This window comes from Apodemus sylvaticus, chromosome 10, assembly GCF_947179515.1.
Source record: "Apodemus sylvaticus chromosome 10, mApoSyl1.1, whole genome shotgun sequence".
Taxonomy (NCBI): domain Eukaryota; kingdom Metazoa; phylum Chordata; class Mammalia; order Rodentia; family Muridae; genus Apodemus; species Apodemus sylvaticus.
The window spans coordinates 20,930,317-20,944,172 of NC_067481.1; the positions used below are offsets into that span (position 1 = coordinate 20,930,317).

A 13,856-nucleotide genomic window follows, 5' to 3' on the forward strand; every position below is an offset into this window, starting at 1 on the left:
ACCCTTGCTACAACCTTTCAAGTTAAATGCTCTTCCTCATCCTAGAAGAAGCAGGCTCAGAGAGCACAAGGGGACTCTTGCTGAGGCCACATGATATCTAGTCAGTGGCTGAGCTGGGTATCAGTCTTGGGGTGTCTGTACTGGGCTCCCCTCCCCCTCGTCGCTAACCTGACATGTGACTGGCACATACCTGGTACAGGAAATTGGGAGTGAATTAGTGCTTTTTTTTTTTTTAAATCTGTGAAACCATCTCTTTGTGTTTCATGGGCAAAATCCTGGCCCTGATGCTCTGGTGGGGGCATAATTGGTTCCTGTTGGCAGTAACAGAAGGCTCAGGAACACTGGGATTGGCTTGAGGCAGGTTGAGAATTTGCTAGCACATACTGTCCTCATTATTAAATGTCTTTGCAAGTGACAAGGGCTGTGATGAGACTGGGTAAACACTGGGTTTAGCATCATCAAAAGCCTTCTCCCCCCATTTTCATGAGGATGCCTTTGAAGATGCTTAGCTTCTCTGATACCCAGTTCTTCATGTATTATTTATTTATATAAAAATGTTAATTGCATTTAGTGTGTGTGTGTGTGTGTGTGTGTGTGTGTGTGTTGCCACAGCATGAGTATGTCAATCAGAGGACAACTTGTGGGAATTGTGGGCATTGATTCTCTTCAGCAGTGTGGGTCCTGGGGATTTGAACTCAGACTTGGTGGGAGATGCCTTTATCAGTTCAGCCATCTCATTAGCTGTATTTAATTATTATCCATTTTTAGATGGATTCTCAAATAGCTCAGGTTAGCTTCAAACTCATGTAGCTGAGGATGACCTTGAACTCTTAATTCTCCATTCTCCATGCCTGGGTTAACTCTACTTCCTACATGCTTGGGTTGCAGGCATGTGTCACCACACCCAATGCAGAAGGCCTGGTCCCTTGTGCAAAATGGATCATTGCTTTGTGCTTTGTAAACTATAAAGTGTGGAGTTTTGCTTATCCCCCACCCCAAGTTTTACGGTGTTCTTAGCCTTGGCAAGGTCTCCACGGAATCATCTTCTGGGGTGTGAGAGGGAGGAAGGAATAAAACCTGTACGTTGTGTAGAGGCTGCCTTGCTTGAGCCTGTCTGTTCTTGTCTCTTGGTCAGGGTGCAACTATCCGAAGGGATGAGCATTCGGGGGCTGTCGTGGTGGCCAGGATCATGCGAGGGGGTGCGGCAGATCGGAGCGGTGAGTGGAGCCTGTGGAATGATGGGATACCAGCCTGGCTGAGCCTGTGACTCTCTAGTCCCACCTCTCGGGTAACCTTTGTGGGATTTGCTTTGCTTTGGGGATTTGTGGATAGGATTCTCAGGGTCCCAGGGTCAATAGGAATTTAATTAAAGCCTGATCGGCTCGGAGCTCTCATGGCCGATCAGGAAGGAGTGCAGGCATTTGGCAGAAGATTATAACCCATAAGCTTAGAGATGGGCTTCGTTGGAGATCCTAGCTGGGGTGGAGATGATCTTTGTCACCTCCAGTAACCTCATCACCTTGTGAAACTACTGTGGACAGGAGTACGTTCATGACCCAAATTAGTTTGGGTGGAAAACAAGTTGGTAGTCATCAGTGCATGGGAAATCTGGTAGGCGGGCCTCTCAGTGGAGGGGGATGTTCCCCTCCAGGTCTGGGGAACTAGACCTTACTTCCCAAACACTAATGAGTGTATCAGTAACATGTGATAGACTGACTCAGAAATCTGCACTGCTAATGGTGCTGCGGCTGGCCCAGTGCCCGCTCAGAGCTACAAAGAAAGGCCAAATTATGTCAGGACACTTGTCATTAAAGCAGCGGCTAAGCAGTGCTGCATGGGGTGGCACTTGTACCTAGAGTCTCAGCTGCTTGGGAGAAGGCATGTTCAGAGAGGATGATTCCTCGCATACAAGAGATTAAGACCAGCCCTGAGCAACATAGCAAAAGCCTGTTAAAGTAGATAAAGCTAGCTTGGGTGCACAGCTTGGTAGGAGGCTTGTTCAGAGTGCATGAAGCCCTGGGTTCCATCTGCAGCACTGCATAAAACCAGGCATGATGGTGCAGGCCTGAAATCCTAGCACTCAGTAGGTGGAGGTAGGAGGATCTGAGAAGTTCAAGTCATCTGCTACAGAGTAAGTTTGAGGTCAGCTAGGCCATCTGAGTCAATAGATAGATAGATAGATAGATAGATAGATAGATAGATAGATAGATAGATAGATGTAAAAACCAACAAATATAGATGAGATTATAGATATATAGATATATACATAGATAGAAAGGGTAGATACATAAATGCGTACATGCATACATGTACACACACACACACACTGATGCCTTTAAGTTTCTTTACTAAGACTTAAGAAAGGCATTCTTGAGGTGTGTCTCTAGACCAGGAGAGTAAAGACAGGGTGGGAAGATAGCTCAGTTGCTAAAGTGCTTGTTGCCCAAGCATGAAGTCCAGAGTTTGATTCCCAGAACCTATGTAAAACCCAAATGTGCTCACACAGGCTTGTAATCCCAGTGCTAGGGAAGGGTTGGATCCTCGGTCCCAGATCCCAGTGAAAGGCCCAGCCCCAGTCTCAAATGAACAAGGTGGGTGGTGCCTGAGGTGTGCACACAAGTACACACACACACACACACAGACACCTGTATATCTGTATACCTGCATACACACACAGACATGCACACACACACAAACACACACAATCACACCAAGCAGAGATGAAGGAGAAGAAATGCAGCTTTCTCTGCTGAGGCCCCTCTGTGTGCTTGCTGGGTCTGTTACTCAGCAGGACCGCTGTAGGCGTGCCTGGCTCTCAGATGCACCTTGTACCTGGGACCTCCCCAACAACGGTTTGAATTCAGTGCTGAGTGTCTGTCAGCTTTCCCCGTGTTTAGACCTGAATCTGTCCTGCAGTGATTCCAGTGCTCAGAGGCACAAGCCCAGTGTCAGGGCTCTTCTAGTGCCAGGCTGACCTCCACTCCGTGTCTCCTAGGTCTGGTCCACGTTGGTGACGAGCTCCGAGAGGTGAACGGGATCACCGTCTTGCACAAGCGTCCGGACGAGATCAGCCAAATTCTGGTCTGTATAGCAGTAGACTTCAGGGAGGGAGCTCTTCAGAGACCCAGAGGAGGAGGCCTCCCAGAGCCAGGGCAGACCTGCCTCCGCTCCCCAGTTTGTGTGAGGATGGGGCAGGCAAAATGGTTTTCAGTCCACCTGCCTCCCCCAACTCCCCCGACAACCTCTTCCCCTCTGTCTGCTTGTCTCTTCAGCATGCCCTTCCTCTTCTTTTGCCTGGGAACCCTTCCAAGCCGTGGGTTTATCCTAGCCCAGCTGACTTTCAGTCTTCTAGGCGATTGAGGGAGAGAAAGGGCTTTTCAACTTGTGCCTGGTTGTCCTTAGCATGGAAGAAGGGTAAAGTACTTTATAACAGTGAAATGATTGGGCGATAAAAACAAAGACACGTGACAGTCTGTTCTGGGGCAGATGAGGCAACATGTAGGTCGTGGTGAGCGCACGATCTCACACAAACTGGGGAGCAGAGGCAGGTCTGCCCTGGCTCTGGGAGGCCTTCTCCTCTGGGTCTCTGAAGAGCTCCCTCTGCATCTGTGACAGGCTCATCCTTGCGGTATCTTCCACTGACTTTGGTGACCTCTGATGGTTGTGGGGGTGGTGCAAACAGGGTGGGTGCTCAAGAGACAGGCTGTCCTTCAGGGCCTCCATGGTGGGGGGAGGGGAATGCAGGTGCAGTCGGCCCTTTGTGAACATCCTGGGATCCTGGCAGTGGACGCCAAACCCCTCATATTTAGACTGAATTCCTGTGTCCTTGGGACAGTAATCCTGTTCTTCCTCCAGGGCTCTGATACTGAGGTGCAGGGCTCTGAAGGGAAGGGATCCTCCTAGAAAGCTGAGAGTGGCCTAAGATCAGAGCCCCCGCGAGGCGTGGGACCAAGACAGACGTACTAACCAGGCAGGACTAGGATAAGTAGACTGAAGTAGGATTTTAAAATAGCCCCAGAGGGGCAGGAATGATGGCTCAGTGGTTAAGTGTATTGGCTCCTCTCCCAGAGGACCCAGGTTCAATTCCCAGCACCCATGTGACAGCAGACAATTATCTACAACTTCAGTCCTAGGGGATCTGGCGCCCTCTTCTGGCCTGCACAGTCACCAGGCATACAAATGGTCTATAGATTGACATGCAACTCTCATATACACTCAAAAATCAATAATTTAATAAAAATAAATAAATAAAAAATTTAAGGGGGCTGGAGAGATGACTCAGAAGTTAAGAGCACGGACTGCTCTTCCAGAGGTCCTGAGTTCAATTGCTAGCAACCACATGGTGGCTCACAACCATCTGTAATAGGATCTGACACCCTCTTCTAGTGTGTCTGAAGATAGCAACAGGGTACTTGTATACATAAAATAAGTAAATCTTAAAAATAAATTAAATAGCCCCAAGAACATGAAGAATGGGAGCACTTAGGACCCCTGAGGTCTGGTAAGCTGGAAGTCAATGTATTCCTGTCTTGAGTTCTGCCTGAAATGATGATCTTCTCTGTCCCATGAAAAGGCAGTGTATTATTTTCTTACTTGTTCCAGACCTGGCAGTTAATATTAACTATCATAAGCCAATGCTTGATATGTATATGTATATATATGTGCATGCGTCTCTCTATATATATGTGATTTATTTTATGTGCATTGGTGTTTTGCCTATATGTATGTTTGTGTGAAGGTGTTGGGTCCCTGGAACTATAGTTACAGAGCCGCTATGTGGATGCTGGGACTTGAACTAAGGTCCTTTGGAAGGGCAGTCAGTGCTCTTAACCACTGAGCCATGTCTCCTGCTGCAATACTTGATTTCTTCCTAGCAACTCCCACCAGGGTAGAGGAGTGGAAGCTGCCAGTCTGCCTTCTATTCTGGACTCCTCCCACCCATTATTAGGCCTGGAAGAAAGGAAGTAAGACTGAAACTCACAGACCTGGGCTGGAAAGCCATGGCCTCCCTGTTCCCTATCCCTACAGGCCCAATCCCAGGGATCCATCACTCTCAAGATCATCCCTGCCACCCAGGAGGAAGACCGCTTGAAAGAGAGCAAGGTATGGGAAGGTGGTCTCCCTGGAGCTCTCTCTGCCGGGGCAGGGTGGGTGCTCTGAAACTTGCCAGTCTTTGGGCAAAGTCATCTGAACAGCTTGTGCCTCTAGCCCTAGTCCCCTGTCTCCAGCTGAGGGCTTTAATAGTCCTAAGTGACTCATTGTACCCTGCTGTTTGGAGACAGGATTTTACATGGCGTGCTAACAAAATGCAAGCTTACTGAAATTGAAGTAGAAAATCTGGGCCATGGAGAAGAGAAGGCGCCTGAGGGCCTGAGTGCTGGGCTAGTGTAGGAGCTGCCGTTAGCTTGGCCATTTGCTGTGCCAACCTTGGTGGTGACCTCTCTGTGCTGGCTTCTCCGCCATCGGGTTCTGACTGTGGAAAGGGAGGCTGTGGTTCACCGCTGTGTGGCACTGAGATTCTGGCATAGTCTATAGAGCCAGAGCTGTCTCAAAGGTGTTTTGGGTTGGGTGCTGGGGGTTAGAGGAAGGTGAGGTTGGAGCTTCAGAGAGGTCAGGCCAAGGCATCTGTTAGACAGGGGTTTAGAGGCCTGTGGCGGGAAGCATGTTTGGGGGCATCTGACACAGTGTAGAAGGGCTTGAGGTCAGGTGGGAGGGGTGTTGCTGGGGCCTCGCATTCCGCTGTAAGGTGCTCAGCACCGTTTCTGTCTAGTTTGTGTGTCCCTGGCTGGCAGAAGGGTTTGAAGACGGGATTTATTTGGTGGGAAGTGACCCCAGGCTGCATGCACAGGTAGGGAGGGGAGGGAAAGGGCAGCCAGTCCTACAGAGAGCATGCTACCCAGAAGTCACCATCCGCCGAGGGTGCCTAGTGCTTAATCCTGAACCGGCTTGCTTCTGGGATCAGAACGTGCCTGTTGTTCTTCCCAGCCAAGAGCCGGGGAGATGTGTTCATCCATCCACTCCTCCCAGGCATGGGGAGCTTTGCTCTTTTGTAGTTCCTGGCTGCTAGATTAGCGCCCAGCAGACTCAGCAGCCACAGGAAGTAGGTCCTTAGGCAAAGGGCTGCCTGTGCTAGCCATTGAAGTCAGCCAGCCAGCACTGAAGTGGTGACAGCCCTGGGGATGGGAGGACACCCCAGAGTCCCAGAACCAGCCCCAGCATGGCGGGAAGGCCTGTTTATTGGCTATTCGGGGTGTCATGCGTCACAGCACACACATAAAGGCCGGAAGAGAAATTACAAGGGTGAGTTTGCTCCTTTTACAATGTGGCTCTCAATGTGGAGATTGAGCTCAGATCATCAGACGTGGCAGCAAGCGCCTTCACCTGCTGAGATAGCTCTCCTGCTTTGGTGAGAGGTTAGCGGTGTTCCTGTTCCTCAGGGAAAGGATTGGTCCAGTCACAAGGGCTTTCAGAAAGCTCTCTGTGTAGCCCCTGGAGGAAAGGGGAGTGGGCAGAGGCCAGGGCCACGGAGGCACAGAGCAAGGCTATTATGGAAGCCCCGGTAGGAGATTATTAAGAACCACAGAGGAGGGGCTCGAGAGATGGCTCAGCACTGACTGCTCTTCCAGAGGACCCGGGTTCAATTCCCAGCACCTACATTTCAGCTCACACTCTCCCGTAGCCGTACATGCAGGCAAAGACACCAGTGGGCATGAAATAAAACAAATAATTTTAAAAGAGACTTGGAGGATATCGAGGATGGTATCAACTTGATTTCATACTGAATTTGGACTTCAGGTTATTGGGCATAAGGCAGAAAGGGAAGCAGAATGAGTTTTTTACTTTCTGTCATGGTGGATGGGACAATCCCAGCCTTGTCACCCTGTGCCAAATCCTTGAAAGAAGGCCCAGGACAGCCTTTGGCCCACTGCAGATCTCAATGCTTTATTGGTGAAGGACTCACTGGCTGTATCTGTATCTGGGTGAGAATACCTGTCCCTACTACAGAGGTCCAGGAAGTTCTTACTGCAGTCTAGCTTAATCTTTTGTTTTGGACACCTAATCTCTCTTTTTATTTGCCACTAAACTAATGGGCCTATATAGTCTAGAACTAGAATCCGTGAAGTCAATTGACAGCACCAGGAGACAAGAGAACCAGGAAATGGGAAGCAGCTCCGTGTCTTGCCCCACCTTCCTTAGGGAGGAGACATGGCTAAGAACATGGTGGACAGTCAAGGTGGAGCTGTCAAAATGTAGATGTCAGTTACCAACATGGGACAGAAGGACAAGGTTGGCCACAGTGGTTTTGTCGCTGTCTTAGCTCCTTCCCTCCGAGGACCCCTGGGGTCCTTACTTGCTTAGATGGTATCCTGAGTTCATCATGCATTAAAAATAAGAGCAGTTACAGATTGTGCCTGCCTCTGCTTTTTGTCTCCAGGATTAGCTGCTAGCTTAGTGTAGCTGGGGCTCTAAGCAGGGCAGATCAAGCCACAGGGAAAAGCTTCAGTTGCAAAGAGAAAGTCAGACGTGGGGGATGTCTATACAATTTTTTTCACATTAATTATAATTAAATATGTGTGTGTGTGTGTGTGCGCGCGCGCGCGCACATTCACATGCACATGTGTGCATGCCACAGTGTTCACAGAGAGGTCAAGAGGGCTAGTTGTAGGCATTAGTTTTCTTCAACATAGGAAACTGGGCATTGATCTCAGGTTGCCCGGCTTGCATCTGATGTGCCTTTGCCCACTGACTGGTTGGTGTTGGTGCTGGGGCTGGAACCAGGGTCTCGGGGATAGAACCAGGCTCTCGTATGTGCTTGACTAGCACACTGTCCCCCTGAGCCATGTCCCAGCCACTCATTGCCCCATTACCCATGGATTTCCTGACTCGAATATCCCCAGTGAAAGAAGAAAACTGGGAGACAAATGCAAGGTGTCTCTAACCAGCCTTCTACTCCCGGAACCATGTGTTTTCTCCCTGTGAATGGCCACTGTCATTGTGTAGCCTACGCCCTTGTATAGAAGGGTCCCCTCACTGCAGCCCTTGCCACCCAGGTGTTCATGCGTGCCCTCTTCCACTATGACCCTCGGGAGGACCGTGCCATCCCCTGCCAGGAAGCTGGCCTGCCCTTCCAGCGGAGGCAGGTCCTGGAGGTGGTGGGCCAAGAGGACCCCACCTGGTGGCAGGCCAAGAGAGTGGGAGACACCAACCTTCGAGCCGGCCTCATCCCCTCCAAGCAGTTCCAGGAGAGGTAGGATTGGGGTGCTACTATAATGGGGTGGCTGGTGGCACGGGTATATGGAAACCCCTTGGGTCTCTGCCACCTCTGTCATGAGGGAGTCCACTGAGGTAAATAGCAGTTGTTCCTGTGTCTGTGTGTGGGTTCTGGCCCTATAGCCAGTCAGATGGACAGTTGACAAATAGATGTATAGGCATTTACTTTTATTTTTTCACTATTGAGGAATCTAGATCTAGAACCTGGCTAGGCAGGCGCTCCAGCCCAGCTGCCAGATCCTAGCCTTCCTTCTGTTTCACTTTTATTTTTTGAGACAGGGTCTCAAAGTTGCCTAGGCTGGCCTTGAATTCATTCTGTGGTCCAGGCTAGCTTTGATTTGTAATCCTCTGCTTCAACCTCCCTCCAGGGCTCCCATCAGGCCCAGTTGCACGTTTGAACTAAGTTAATGTGTACAGTTACCCCGTAGTATACGCTAGGATTGCTTCTAGAACCTTCTCTATAGCAAAATCAGTAAGTGTTTAAGGACCTTGCACAGAATGATGTTGCGTTTGCATATTCCTCCTCCATCCCCCACATCCTCTTGCCGCTGTGACTCTTCCCTGGATGATTTAGGATGCTCTGTTGTGGCGGTTTGGCTGCCAATGGGTCCCATAGGCTCATATATTCAAATGCTTGGTCTGCAGTTGTCGGAACTGTCAGGAAAGGATTAGAAGGAGGGAGTGGCCAGGTGGTGGCGCACGTCCGTAATCCCAGCACTCTGGGAGGCCGAGGCAGGCGGATTTCTGAGTTTGAGGCCAGTCTGGTCTACAGAGTGAGTTCCAGGACAGCCAGGACTATACAGAGAAACTCTGTCTCAAAAAAACCAAATCCAAAAAACAAAAAACAAAAAACAAAAAACCCAAAACAAAACAAAAAAAAAAAAAGGAGGGAGTGGCCTTTTTGGAGGAGGTGTGTCACCAGGGTGGGCTGTGAGGTTTCTTTTTTTTTTGTTTGTTTGTGGGTTTTTTGTTTTTGTTTTATTTGGTTCTTTCTTTCTTTCTTTCCTTCCTTCCTTCCTTCCTTCCTTCCTTCCTTCCTTCCTTCCTTCCTTCCTTCCTTCCTTCCTTTCTTTCTCTTTTGTTTTTTTCCGAGACAGGGTTTCTCTGTGTAGCCCTGGCTGTCCTGGAACTCACTCTGTAGACCAGACTGGCCTCGAACTTAGAAATCCACCTGCCTCTGTCTCCCAAGTGCTGGGATTACAGGCGTGCGCCACCACCACCCGGCCAGCTGTGAGGTTTCAAAAGCCAACACCCTTCCAATTTAGTTTTCTCTGCCTTGTGCTTGTGGGTTAAGATATGAGCTCTCAGCTCAGTTCCAGCATGCCTCCCACCATGTTCCTCACCATGATGGGCATAGACTCTAGCCCTCTGGAACTGTGAGCCCCGAATTAAACTTTCTTCTGTAAGTGGCCATGGTCACAGCATCTTACCACAGTGATAAAATGTCACTAAGACACATTCAGAGTAAGTGCCGTGTGACAGATTGGCACATTGTATTGTGGAGGAATAAGGAGAAGAGAGTCGCCAGTACACACTCAGTATAGGCACAGGTTGTCTGTCTGTCTGTCTGTCTGTCTGTTTTTCCCAAATATTTTCAAGCTGTAGTTGTCTAGGTCTGCAGATGTGGAGCTCATGGTCACAGGGTAATGAGACCTTATAATATAAACTAAGCATTCAGACGACGGAGACTAGGAAGGGAATATTGTCTAAAGTCTTGCTTGTGTCCAAAGAGCACAGTGTATGTGCCCCCTGTGTTTTCTCTGTGTGTGGCACACACAAAGAAACTTTTCTAACTTGAGACTTTGACATTAGCATTTCCCAAGTTTACAGTGTCCTCATTTATAATCTTAATGCTTATCTAATATTTCATTAGGCATGTACACTTGACCATAAGCTGCCAGTACTTAGGATTGTTTTGGCTTGTGTTATATGTCTTTCAAAAATTATCTGTTTTGTGTGTGTGTGTGCGCCTGGATGTATGCTATATGCACCATATGGTGTCTGGGGGTGTCAGAAGGGGGCATTGGATCTCTCAGAACTGGAGTTACAGGTTGTTGTGATTTGTCATGTGGGTGCTAGGAAGCAAACCTGGGACCTCTGGAGGAGCAGCCAGTGATCTTAACCACTGAGCCATCTCTCCAGCCCCGGGCCATTTTTATTCATTTATTATTGTTGCTGCTGCTGTTGTTGTTGTTGTTGGTGGTGGTGGTAGTAGTAGTAGTAGTAATAGTAGTAGTATTGCTTTGAGACTGGGTGTTGCTCTGTAGTTTAGGCTGACCTTGAACTCATGGCAATCCTGTCTCAGCCTCTGGAGTGCTGGGATTACAGGTGCAAGCCAGCATACTTGGCTCTTGTATTTGGCCATCTTAGCCCTGCTGTGAACCCCTGCTGTGCTATGAAGGAGCTGCAGAGAAAGAACCAGGCCTTCTCCCAACACACACTTTACCTCAAGGTCGCTGGTGTGAGGGACGTTTTCTTTATGATCTCCTCCCAGGAGCATACACTGCGGAAAGCCACACCCTACAATGAGTGTGTGTGTGTGTGTGTGTGTGTGTGTTGTGTGGTTACAGTCACTTCTGACCTGTAACCCTTCCTGAAAGTCCTGCTAGTTTCCATTTTCCTCACAGATGGGGAGGCAGAGTTGGGGTGGAGAAGAACCTCCCTGCCTCAGGAGTCAGCCATGGTGGGGTAACCAACAAGGACGACTGGGGGCACCAGCCAGCGTTCCACTGTGTGGCTGTCTTGGGACAGGCAAGCCTTTTGCAGGGCAGGATACTCAGTGTCCCCTCCTTATGTGCTGGTCATGTGAAAGTGTCCCCTACCCAGAGCTCACTGTGTAGCCGGAGGTCCTTGGCACTGCTGAAGTGTGCCCAGCCGTGGGATTCAGGCCTTGATTTCCTCCAAGTTTCTAGAAGGCTCCCTTCAGCCAGTTCTCTGACCCAGATGACGATGCCCGTTTGTGTCCCTGCAGGCGGCTGAGCTACCGGAGAACCACTGGCACCATACCAAGCCCCCAGAACTTCAAAAAGCCCCCCTGTGAGTGGACCGGCAGGTGGGGAGGTGAAAGAGAGGGGGGAGGAGTCTATGTTGAGTTTGTAGGAGGGGCATTAGAGGCCCCGACAGTCTGTAGACCTCCAGAAGAAGAAGGTGAGAAGAGGCAGTGGGGGGAGGGGAGGGGAGCTGTCCTAGAGAGGAACATGGAGACACTGCACCAACCTGGTTTGCAAACCTCTGCGGGTGTTCATGTGGTGTTTGGGAGGAGATGCTCAGCCTTTGTTAGCTTCCCAAGGAACACTTTGAATTTGAATATTTAAATTTAAATATTTAAATATTTAAATTTGAATGGGAATCAGGGGTGTCCATGCCTGGCCTTATGCATCTTAAGATAGCTATGGAACCCCGACATAAAATAGGAAAACCATTTTTTAATGGTTAATCCTTAAACCATTATGATTGAGATTTTTTTGTTGTTGTTGTTGTTTTTGGTAACTAACAGTGTGGTTCTCAAGTATGAACATTGTAGATAATAGTTTGTCTTAGTGTTATTCCAATGCATGTATCCTCCCCCAAACCTTGGGCCACAGACTGGACAACCCTCTATGGTCCAGGACAGTTCTGTCTGGTGTGGCTCAGAGAAGCCGAGAGGCTAGTCCTTGCACCTCCCTGACATTTTTGGAAGGTTCCAACTGATAGGACACTCGTCAGACTTGAATTTGAAACTGACACAACTTTCTTTCTAGGGCGTCTGATGTAGTATTAGAAGCATGTTAAGAAGTTCTTTGCTGAAACAGAGTTGGCTGGGTAGCCAGCGTTTGTCTGATATTCTTCTCTGTGTAGCCCTGGCCTTGCCTACTGCCTTGCATTCTATTCGGATTTTTAACAATTATTGTGTGGTAGTAGCAGCACCAGTGCCAGGGCCTCATACACACAAGGTGCTCTCTGCTGAGGCATAGCCTCTGCCTCGCCTGGGGCCGCCATAGCCCTGTGGCGTGGGGAGGCCGCTGTCCTCGTTCCCATGTGGAAACATGGAGGCTGGAGTGTGAGCTTGCATGTTGGGTTTTAGAAGTCTTGTGAGCAGGTCTCAGAGCCCCTCACAGAGAGGGGCTCTTCCAGAACCTATCCTCTGCTGCTGCTGGCTTATACCCGAGTGAGGGGCCTGCTTAGGCACCTGCATTTTCCAAGAAGGTCTTAAACTCTAGGAAAGGGGGACAGTGTGGGACTGGACTCTCCATCCTGTCGGCCGCTGCCAAAGGCCATGTTTCCAGGCCTGCTGCTCACCTGAGGAGGCTGCTGGGTAAAGCAGCCAGGAGGCCACTTCTACTGACCACACGCCAGCTCTCTCTGGCTGCTAATGAGTCGCACACAGGAAGACTAATTAGAACAGGGCTGGGGGTTTAATACGTGGGGCTGCTCAGATCGTAGGCTTGTTGGAGCAGGGGGACGGGACAGATGGAAGTCTCCTCAGGCTGCTGAGGCTGTAGCTGCCTCTCAGCCGCAGGGTTTCCTGGTTCCCTGCACTAACGCTGTCCCATCTGTCTTTTATGCAAACTGCAGATGATCAGCCTTGTGACAAAGGTAGGCCTGCTGTTTGTCCCCCGTGCACATGAGTGATGCCCCTTTTCTGTGGAGCATCTGGGGCTGAGGGGGCTGGCTTTCCTCCCCACACCCGGGTGTCTGTGCCCAGATGTGTGAGGTGGGAATGGGCTTCCAAGCCATAGGGCCCCTCCCCGTGTGTCTGGCTTTAAGGGAAGAAGCTGGAACCCCCAGGGCTAGGTAAGAGTCAGGAAACAGGAAGACAGGGCTGAGGGGTGAGGCCTTCCATCATATCCCTGTGTTCATTCTGGAACCCAGAAAGACTGGGAGGGGGCTTCCTGGTCCAGAATCCCCACCAAGGGCTGGAAAAGTTGATGGGGGCCTATGCTTGGAGAATGGAACAAAAACAGAAGTTCTGATCCCGTGACAGTCAAGAGATTGAATTCTCTAGAGCTTCCCCGGTTCGTCATTCCAGAGGGCTCGCCCGGTTACCTTGTGGGCTGGGGCCCTTTGGGCTTGAGATGTATCCAACATGATTCACCCCTCTTTCTCTTTGGTTTCCAGAGACCTGTGACTGCGATGGGTACTTCAAAGGACACTATGTGGGTGAGTAGTGGTGGGCTCTTTCCGGCAGCCCTCCCAGCCTGTGCATGGGCTCAGGCTCCAGAACCTGAGGTTCAAGCCCCAGGAATCCGTCAAGGGCTGCTGAGCCTTGGGGGAGGGGGTTCCTCTCCCAACTCAGGCTCAGGCCCCGCCCAGCTGCAGAGCCGGAGAGAGACACAGCACTGTGTTGACACTAACTTTATCTTCATCATCTTAATCGGAGTTTATTCAGTGTAAACCTCACCAGCAACCCCGTGGTGGGGTTTCTGTTTCCCCCTTAAACAACATAGAAGACAGGCACCTGTCTCCCAAGATTTATTTAGATGTGATTTCAAGCCCACAGAATCAGTGAACTCCTGGATGGTCCCCACGAGACTTGGGGACACCGATGCTTTCTCATTTCCTTTTCTGCCGCCTGTCACATGGGAGTTAATGTACACATCCTGTCC

At 49.9% G+C, this 13,856-nt stretch overlaps 1 protein-coding gene across 1 annotated transcript in view; it reads left to right on the plus strand.

The window, feature by feature from the left end:
• Mpp3 (MAGUK p55 scaffold protein 3) overlaps positions 1–13,856 on the plus strand; it is a 28,314-nt gene that overhangs the window by 4,822 nt on the left and 9,636 nt on the right. The window contains exons 7-13 of the mRNA XM_052197036.1: positions 1,136–1,217; positions 2,996–3,081; positions 5,029–5,103; positions 8,052–8,248; positions 11,243–11,307; positions 12,826–12,846; positions 13,369–13,410. Coding sequence (XP_052052996.1) covers positions 1,136–1,217; positions 2,996–3,081; positions 5,029–5,103; positions 8,052–8,248; positions 11,243–11,307; positions 12,826–12,846; positions 13,369–13,410 — 568 coding nt within the window. The remainder of the gene's footprint in view (positions 1–1,135; positions 1,218–2,995; positions 3,082–5,028; positions 5,104–8,051; positions 8,249–11,242; positions 11,308–12,825; positions 12,847–13,368; positions 13,411–13,856) is intronic.